This window comes from Leptodactylus fuscus, chromosome 3 (genome assembly GCF_031893055.1).
Source record: "Leptodactylus fuscus isolate aLepFus1 chromosome 3, aLepFus1.hap2, whole genome shotgun sequence".
NCBI classification, from domain to species: Eukaryota; Metazoa; Chordata; class Amphibia; order Anura; family Leptodactylidae; genus Leptodactylus; species Leptodactylus fuscus.
The window spans coordinates 125,139,942-125,149,708 of record NC_134267.1 but is presented as its reverse complement, the minus strand read 5'-3'; the positions used below and the strand labels follow the sequence as shown (position 1 = coordinate 125,149,708).

The following is a 9,767-nucleotide window of genomic DNA, read 5'->3' as shown; positions in this document are numbered from 1 at the left end:
TTGGACAATTGAAGATTGGAAAAACGTTGCCTGGTCTGATGAGTCTCGATTTCTGCTGCGACATTCGGATGGTAGGGTCAGAATTTGGTGTCAACAACATGAAAGCATGGATCCATCCTGCCTTGTATCAACGGTTCAGGCTGGTGGTGGTGGTGTCATGGTGTGGGGAATATTTTCTTGGCACTCTTTGGGCCCCTTGGTACCAATTGAGCATCGTTGCAACGCCAAAGCCTACCTGAGTTTTGTTGCTGACCATGTCCATCCCTTTATGACCACAATGTACCCAACATCTGATGGCTACTTTCAGCAGGATAATGCAATGCCATGTCATAAAACTGGAATCATCTCAGACTGGTTTCTTGAACATGACAATGAGTTCACTGTACTCCAATGGCCTTCACAGTCACCAGATCTCAATCCAATAGAGCATCTTTGGGATGTGGTGGAACGGGAGATTCGCATCATGGATGTGCAGCCGACAAATCTGCGGCAACTGTGTGATGCCATCATGTCAATATGGACCAAAATCTCTGAGGAATGCTTCCTGCACCTTGTTGAATCTATGCCACGAAGAATTGAGGCAGTTCTGAAGGCAAAAGGGGGTCCAACCCGTTACTAGCATGGTGTACCTAATAAAGTGGCCGGTGAGTATAGTCAGAAATACTGAGATGGGAAAAGTTTGAGGTTTAGGTATGCTTTAAAGGGGTTATCCATCTTTTCAAACCTGATTATCTACCATTGAGATAGAAACGTTGCTTTGTTGCCATATTGTTAATTTCGGTGGTTGTGGGTTTTACAGTGGTATCCCATAAACTTGAATGGGACACCACTGCAGTACCCATAACCGCTACAAACCCAGGGTTTTCGTACAACACTTTCAATTTTAAATTGACGGACCCCATTGTAGTTAAAGGAGCCTGCATGCATACCTCCCAACTGTCCCGGACTCAGAGGGACAGTACCAAGTCCTGTCCCGCGGTCCCAGTCAGCGGAAGGTATGTCCCGGATTCATCTAGGTTGAATGCAGTGGTGAAGCAGGAGCGGACAGCTCCTTCCTCACCGCTGTGCTCCCGCTGCGGCTCCCTAAACATTCTAAGACAAGAGACTGCAGAGTGCATAGCAGGGGAGCAAGTAGAGTTGAGTATCAGTGTTTTTTATGTTAAACTTTGGCAGATGAAGAGAGACATTAAACTTTGGGGGCAGATGGAGGGGGAAAACTGGAGAGGCATATGAAGAAGGACATTAAACTGTGGGGGCAGATGGAGTGGGGGACAAAAGGCTGGTGAGAGTATATGAGGGGGACATTAAACTGGGGTGGAATATGAAGAGGGACATTAAACTTTGGGGACAGATAGAGCGGGTATTAAACAGTGGGGGCAGATGAAGAAGGACATTAAAATGAGGGCAGGTGGAGGGGGGAAATAAACTGGGCGGGGGGAGCTGCAGGAGGACAGTAAAATGAGGACAACTGGAGGAGGAAATTAAAATGGGGGCAACAAGAAGGGGACATTAAACTGAGGGCAACTGGAGTAGGGCATTAATGTCCCCCTCTGGTTACCGCCACTTTAATATCCCCCTTCATTTTCCTCCACAGTTTAATGTCCCCCTCCAGCTGCACCAGTTTAATGTCCTTCTCTAGTTGTCCCCAGTTTACACTGGGGCAGCTGGAGGGGGACATTAAATTATGGAGCAAAGGAGGACATTAAACCGTGGGGGCAGCTGGAAGGTGACGTTAATCTGTGGGTGGACATTAAATCGTGGGGGCAGCTGGAAGGTGACGTTAATCTGTGGGTGGACATTAAACCGTGGGGGCAGCTGGAAGGTGACGTTAATCTGTGGGTGCACCAGGAAAGATACTATATACAGTGGGGTCAATTTGAGGAGAACATATTGGGGGTTATATAATATTAGGGTGACTATAGGAACATTATATTGTGAGGGGAGTACAAAGAGAAATGGATGGAAATAGGGGGAGTCAATTTAGAAGTGGGTGGAGATAAATTTGTCCACACTGAGTTTATTGCAGGCGGACTTTGATGTGGAATCCACCTCAAAATCTGCCTGCAAAAATATCTCCCATGCATTTCAGTGGGAGTCACTCGCTTTTTTTTCTTGCTAGCGATTTTTTTTCAGCTAGCAGGAAAAAGAAACGACATGCCCTATCTTCCCACAGATTCCGCGGCTGAGACAGCTTAGGGGGCGTTCACACTACCGTCGGTGTCCGACAGGTAGTGTCCGCTCCTAAAAATCTGGCACAGACATTAGGAGCGGACACTAGCTGTGTCCGTGACACCTGTCATTTATTTAAATGGGCATCGGGTGCGTTCTTTTGCACTCCGTGCCCTTCCTTCCCTGTCCGCATGTAAAGATGTCCAACTTCTCAAGCGGACAGAAAAACCCGACATGTAGGGTTCTTCTGTCCGCTTGAGAAGTCGGACATCTTTACATGCGGACAGGGAAGGAAGGGCACGGAGTGCAAAAGAACGCACCCGATGCCCATTTAAATAAATGACAGGTGTCACGGACACAGCTAGTGTCCGCTCCTAATGGCCGTGCCAGATTTTGAGCGGACAATAGGAGCGGACACTACCTGTCGGACACCGACGGTAGTGTGAACGCCCCCTTAGGCTCATTCATTTGGGCTTAATCAGGAGTGGGATGCCAATGCACTGCAAAAAGTTTCCGCCCTGTAAAAATACCGTTTCTATCCTCTGAAAGTAGGAAGGTATGTGCATGTAATCGCTATTTTAGTGGTCTGTCCGTCTTACAACGGACCAGGATATCGGACATGCGTCAGCACTGTTAGACTCTTAAGGGTCAATTCACACGGAGGAAAATGGAATTTCAGCGCTGCAAAAAAAGGTTACTTTTTCTGTTGAAAAAGGAATCCATTGAAGATAATGAGAGGCTTTCTTTCAGCGCTGAAATTCCTCACCATTTTCCTCTGTGTGACTGGACCCTTATGGCTCCATTCTCTTCTGCGTTTTGGTATCTGTTTATAATGAAAACTACAATGCCTAGCTGGATGTAAACCTGCACAATATGTCACCCCTATCCTGATAACTCTCCTGAGTGGCCGTGCTACTATTCTCCTCTCTGGTTATATAGCATATAGAAACCATGAGTGATACACCACGTCACATTACATTAGAGCTACGGATAAGATACTGCCCTAAACAAGTATGGCCGCATAAGCAAAGGAAGGGCAGGGTTGTCACTTCCGGTTCCGTCTGCATCGGCCAATCATACGGTAGGACTGGGGATGGTGCGAATTTCAAACTAACGACTGAATGAGTCGATGCTTGGGCGCTGACCGTACGGTGTAAGTGCGCTAATTCTTTCCCGTTACCGGCCCTCACAAGCTGTCGTCCCGGCGAGGGACAGTGCGAGTACGGCAGCGCTGGCTGACAGGTACATGTGAGGGTGGAGGTGGGCGGCATTGTATGGGCAGTGTTTTCTTCCTGCTGTACACTATAGTATATGTTCTCTATACACTAGTGACGTCACTTATATGAGATGAAGGCCTCCTACTGCTGCATTAGCTGCTAGTGCTTTCTCCTAATGTATGGACTGGCTTGGGATAGGGAAGGCTTTGTTAGTCTACAATGCAGCTGTCACCTGTATCATTCAGTGTGTCCTTCCCCTCCATCGTCTCACTCACATCAGTCAGTGGATGTAGTTTTATGTACAGTTTTCTGTAGACCTTCCTTTATCTACTCTGAATAATGGCGCTTTACATCTGCTTCAGAACCTCCATCTCATACTCTCTAAAATTATGGAGGTAAAAGACCAGCACACAGGACTGTTTCATGTGGTGAAATGATGGAGAATAATGTGAAAGACCATCGATGTCATTAGACATATCCGTCGTTACCATTTAGTTTTCTCTTCTGTGCCTATGATGATATAAAAGATCAAATATTATTTTATTTATTCTGCGCTGTTCTTAGCAGTGTCACTTATTATGTAGAACTTCATGTTCATTTAAAGGGGTACTCCCATCACCGTGTTTATCACCATATCCATTGGATATAAATGTCTGTCCCCTCTGGGACCAGCATCCATCTTGTGAATGGGGACTGTCAGGTGTTTTTTTTTTTTTTTTCCCCACCCTAAACTGATCCCAGTATGTGTTGCGTCAAGTAATGACTATGGTCTAAGGTGCTTGTTACTAAGATTTTTTTTTGTTGCTGAAAAGTCAAGTTATAAGCTTTTAAAATCTTAGATTGATAAATGGAAAGTTACCTTAACCCCTTAACGTTCACTAATGTACTATTATGTTGTGCTGAGCGTATATATAACACTCAGTGACGTAGTAGTACAGGCGCTGTAATGCCACAGGCACAGAAGCTGTGCTTGCCGAATTTACTTCCGGCTCTCAGCTGTGTTACAAAATAAGATACTCTAACTCCAGCAGATTAACCTACTGGATACCATGATCGATAGCGATCACAACATCCAGGCGGTCTGGGGGTAAGATTGTAACCCCCTGTCTCCCCTTGGACCCTGCCATAAGACAATCTCAACCCCAGACTGCCTGGATGCTGTGATCCCTATTGGCAGCCAGGAGGCTGGGCCACGGCCTTCTGACTGCCTATGCATAGTTCCCATAGGAACTACATTGCAATGTTCTGTAATACTATGTATTGCAGGACATTGTACAGGGGATCTGAGATCCCAGCTTCAAGTCCCCTTGTGGGACATGTGAAAAAACACATACATATTAAAAACACATTACGCCACACAAAGAGCTTACTTAGCTATGTGGACTAAAAAATAAAAAAAGTTATAATTTTTTTTTTTTTTTTAAGACTGGGAGGGAAAATATGAAAAGTGTCACCAAACATTAACATACAAACAACCCAGCATCATTAAGGGGTTAAAGAGGACCTTTCACATCCTCATTGATGTGCGATATTGTACACAGCTAGATAGCCAACAGTGAGTTGAACTCCGTTCACTGTCAGCTTTCTCAGTTTGAGCCCTGGTGCTGGAGATATCGGTGCCCTTAATTTTGGCACCAATATCTCCCCACTGTCAGAAAGGAGGACCTCATAGCTCAACGTCATCACTGGTCTGTAAGGAATCCCCCCCCCCCCCTTCTTTCCTTACAGTACAAGTCTGTGCAAAAGTACAGTCAGGGGAGGTTCTGATTTCTTCAGCACTGGGTCTCATACTGGGAAAGTTAACTAGTATATAATGTATATATAAACTGGTATATAATACTGCACATTTATGAGGATGTGAAAGGTTCTCTTTAACTAGTCATGAAGTGGGGGTAACTTCATCTGGTCATGTAGTTAGTCCCTTGCAGAATTGGAGTTTTAGATTTGCATCCAGCCATAGACAACATCTGCAAGTTTGTATGTTCTCCCCATATGTGCATGGCTTTCCTATCACACTCTAAGACGTACTGATAAGGAATTTAGATTGTGAGCCCTGCTTGGAAAAGCATTGACAATATCTGTAAAGTGCTTCAGAATACGATATAAGTAAGCAAAATTAATAAACAATAATAATTTTACTGAATCACACCCTGTGTAGCATGACTGAGGTTTCTCTTAGGGGGCGTTCATACTATTGTTGGTGACCATCAGCAGTGTCCGTAGCTTTTCTCCGTTACCAGATTTTAGCAACGGACACTAGCTGAACCATCAGTAATCTGTTAAAATTTCAATGGGATTTTATTTTGTGTCCGTTTACACCTAATCCATCAGATGTCCATTTTTTTTTTCCAGCGGACAAAAAAAAAAATCCTACGCGCAGGACTTTTGTGACCGTTTGAAAAAACGGTTTCTTGACAGACGGCACGTGTCCATTTTTTTTTTTAACACTGATGTCTATGGGCAACGGAATTATATTGGACAGTAACTGATAGCCATCAGCTACTGTCCGTTATTTTGTGCCAGTTTTTTCTGCACAAAAAAACGGACTGTATCAAAAAAAAGGACACTAACTGACACAACTGATGCTAGTGTGTCCATTTTTTTTTTAATTGATTAATTAAGTGGATCTGTTAAAAAAAAAAGCGGACACATTAACATCAGTTAGTGTCCGTTAATGTCTGTTATGATAGATGTCAGCCACCGTGCATCTCCCGTGTCATACCTTGATAACGCTCCCTCTTTTGCTTGTGCTCCGAGAAGTCCTCCTCTGTCCGTGTAACCACCTCCATCGCCTCTAATCTCGCTCCTGCGCATTGAAATAATGTGCAGTAACACTCCCTTCTGAGCGCTACTGCACATGCCCGAGTGACATTTTTTGTGCGCTTTCTTCCATTGCCCACAAGAAAACAACCTGTTTGGTTGTTGTTATTGTTGTTTATACAGCACCATTAATTCCATGGTGCTTTACATTTGAGGGTTTACATACGGTATACAAAACAAATATAATACTAACAATGACCGACTGGCACAGTGGGGTAGAAGGCCCTGCCCTCGAGGGCTTACAGTCTATGCTTGCATTCACTATTACCATTGTGAGATCAGCTAACTTCCCATTGTGACTTTTTGTTTTTCTTTAGTCAAGATTTATATAAAATGGAGGATGAAGATATAAGTGAACGTAAATTAAAGATTGCATCCATTCTGGATAGAGTTAAGAGTTTCAAGACCAAGTATGGTAATGAAGATAACTGGACAGATGAGCTGACTTTCACGAAATCCTCTGCTGACACTACAGGTAGGCACAAGTATTAGAATATCAGCTTTGTTCACCTACTTAACCAACATAGTATTCTGTGGTCTTGCATGTTTTGTGGGTTTTGTTTGTTATATTTTTAGAAATACAATAATTTATTTTTTTACCTTTTATTTGTATGCTCTGTTTATTGGTAGGTTTGTGGATTCTTAGATATGTTACGTAGTTGGCTCCACACTGGGGTACAGAAATACTTTTGGCAATGGTTCTGCAATGAGATGTTGGTCTGAGCTGAGCAGTAACTGCGTAAGGCTGGGGTCACATCTGTGTTGGAGACTCGGTTGCAGAGATCACTGAAAATCAGCAGTCCTGCATGGAGGATTTTTTGTCTCTACAGCTTTCAGTTTCAAAACAGCTTACACATTGACTAATATGGGTTCCGCCGAGCTCCATCTGTTACTACTGTTTTAACGGATCAACTCTCCGAAGAACCTTGTGCTAGTGTGAATCTAGTGAAAGATGGCATTGTCTTTCTTGTCCCGGGTTGCTTTCACTTCTGTGCAGGAGCTGAATGTGCTCAGAGCATGCACAGAATATCTGCACATAAACTGCTTGCATCAAAAAGTTTTGTGTGAAAGTTAAGGCAGTCTGAGACATCATCTGCCTAGTGATATGGCATGTATTGGCCAGCCAGGGACCTTTATTAGTACAGCCAGGATATGATGTAAAAAAGAAAGGTCTACTTTGAGGCTCTGTTCGCGCATTGCGGAAACCATGCAAGTTTGTTTTTAATTTTAGTGCAGCTAAAAGCATTGTATTTGTTATTAGCTAATACTTGCATTGAAACTGAAAACCTGTGCAGAACTGCATCATGTTTATTTTATGCTGCCGACAAATCGCAGAATAGACATTGCTCCTTCATTGTTTTCTGCCAGTGCTGGTCAGCTTAAGCTCTTTGGATAACTTGCAGTAAGTGGCCTGTTATTTGGATCCTGGTCTGCCAGTTGAACAAGGCGCGTTGAAAATTGGTTCTTGATCCTGTTTTCTTCAGTAGTTGGTAATGGAGCTGTTCTGGATGCAGTTCATAGTATACTGTATAACGTAGATCAGGGTTCAGCAACCTCCAGCACCTGTGCTGAAGTCATAATTTCAGGCATGTTTACCTGGCACAGGGCTCTCTCAGCTATGATGCTACAGCAGAGGAGGTACTAAGGCAGGAAGCATGAGACAATCTTTCCATCCCCTGTTGATACCACAGCTGTACCTATCACCAGCGAGGATCACACTGAAATATAAATTTAATAGACAAATTGGTTATCAATATGGTTTGTGTTTGATGACTGTTATGTAGAGGTTATTATACTTGAAATTATTGCATGACACACTCACTACGAAAATCGGCACGACATACAAAAAAGTTTGCGGATTCCTGATGTACCGTATTTTTCGGACTATAAGACGCACTTTTTTCCCCCAAATTTCGGAGGAAAATGAGGGTGCGTCTTATAGTCTGAATGTGGGATGGCCGCGCTTCCACCGCTGGTTTTCTTCAGCGGCAGTAGCGCGGCAATCTGCAGGCCCCGGCAGCTAAGACAGTCCCCGGCATCTGCCGTAATAGACCGGCGGATGCCGGGGAGTGTCTTAGCTGCCGGGGCCTGCAGATTGCCGCGCTACTGCCACTGCTGGTTTTCTTCAGCGGCAGGAGCGTGACTATACTGCAGGCCCCGGCAGCTAAGACACTCCCCGGCATCCGCCGGTCTATTACAGCAGATGCCGGGGAGTGTCTTAGCTGCCGGGGCCTGCAGATTGCCGCGCTACTGCCACTGCTGGTTTTCTTCAGCGGCAGGAGCGTGACTATACTGCAGGCCCCGGCAGCTAAGACACTCCCCGGCATCCGCCGGTCTATTACAGCAGATGCCGGGGACTGTCTTAGCTGCCGGGGCCTGCAGATTGCCGCGCTACTGCCGCTGAAGAAAACCAGCGGTGGAAGCGCGGCCATGCTGCAAATCCACTCCTCCTCCACACGTCCCCGCAGTCAGTTAGCCCCCCCCACCGGCCCCATACCTTTAGTGATGCAGGCCGGCTCCTGCACGGCGAGGCCGCAGGAGCCGACCTGTTCCGATGACAGCCGGGAGCCTAATGAAGGCTCCGAGGCTTGTCATAGATATATATTACTATCGCGGCTGGTCTATGACCCTCCGCGATAGTAATGTATAGAATCTCCCATAGACGGCAATACACTTCTATTGCCGTCTATGGGACTTGCAATCAAATGATTGCAGGTTCAAGCCCCCTAGGCGGGGGATAATAAAATAGTAAAAAAAAAAAAAAAAAAAAAACACTTAAAAAAAATATAATAAAAAATAAAATAAAAGTTCACCTCCTTTCCCTAGAATACATATAAAAGTATAACATTACTGTGAAACATATACATTAGGTATCCCTGTGTCTGAAAATGCCCGGTCTACTAATATTTTTATGTACAGTGAACGTCAAAATCAAAAGTGCTAAACTGCCGGGTTTTTCTCTCTGTTTTGCCTCTGAATTAAATAAAAGGTGATCTAAGCAATAAACATTTCCCAAAATGGTATATCTAAAAAGTACACCTGGCCCCACAAAAAAAACGCCCTATACATCCCCGTACAGCTGCAGGGTCACCTGTCAATGTGGCCTTGCAGCTGTTCCAAAACTACAACTCCCATATATTAAATATTTTACCATTTTTTGCCTGAAAATTTTTTTTCCCTATTTTTCTCCTCTAAAACCTGGGTGCGTCTTATAGTCCGAAAAATACGGTAGATGTTTCTATAAACTGAACACTTCTTGGTTATACTTTTTCTGTGGGAAGCCTGTAATGATCACTGAGTATGACAAATAGGGATTGGAAGTCTACGGACTCAAACTGCATCAACAGAGTCACAGGGCCTTCATGTCCAGAAACTTCTATAAATCTGTCACTATTTATTATGCTTGGGTACTAAAAATCCCACCTAATATACGCTTATGATACCAAAATGAAAAACCTCGCAATTCAGTGATATACACACAGAAGTCTGTTTAATTCTGGATGATAATGATAAAATAATACAAAGCAATCTGCTCAGTCCCAAAAATTTTTTTTCAGTTTT

At 44.2% G+C, this 9,767-nt stretch overlaps 1 protein-coding gene across 1 annotated transcript in view; it reads left to right on the top strand.

The window, feature by feature from the left end:
• The first annotated feature begins 3,291 nt into the window (after positions 1-3,291).
• Positions 3,292-9,767, top strand: part of TTK (TTK protein kinase) — a 42,106-nt gene continuing 35,630 nt past the window's right edge. The window contains exons 1-2 of the mRNA XM_075268281.1: positions 3,292-3,411; positions 6,524-6,681. Coding sequence (XP_075124382.1) covers positions 6,540-6,681 — 142 coding nt within the window. The 5' untranslated portion in view covers positions 3,292-3,411; positions 6,524-6,539. The remainder of the gene's footprint in view (positions 3,412-6,523; positions 6,682-9,767) is intronic.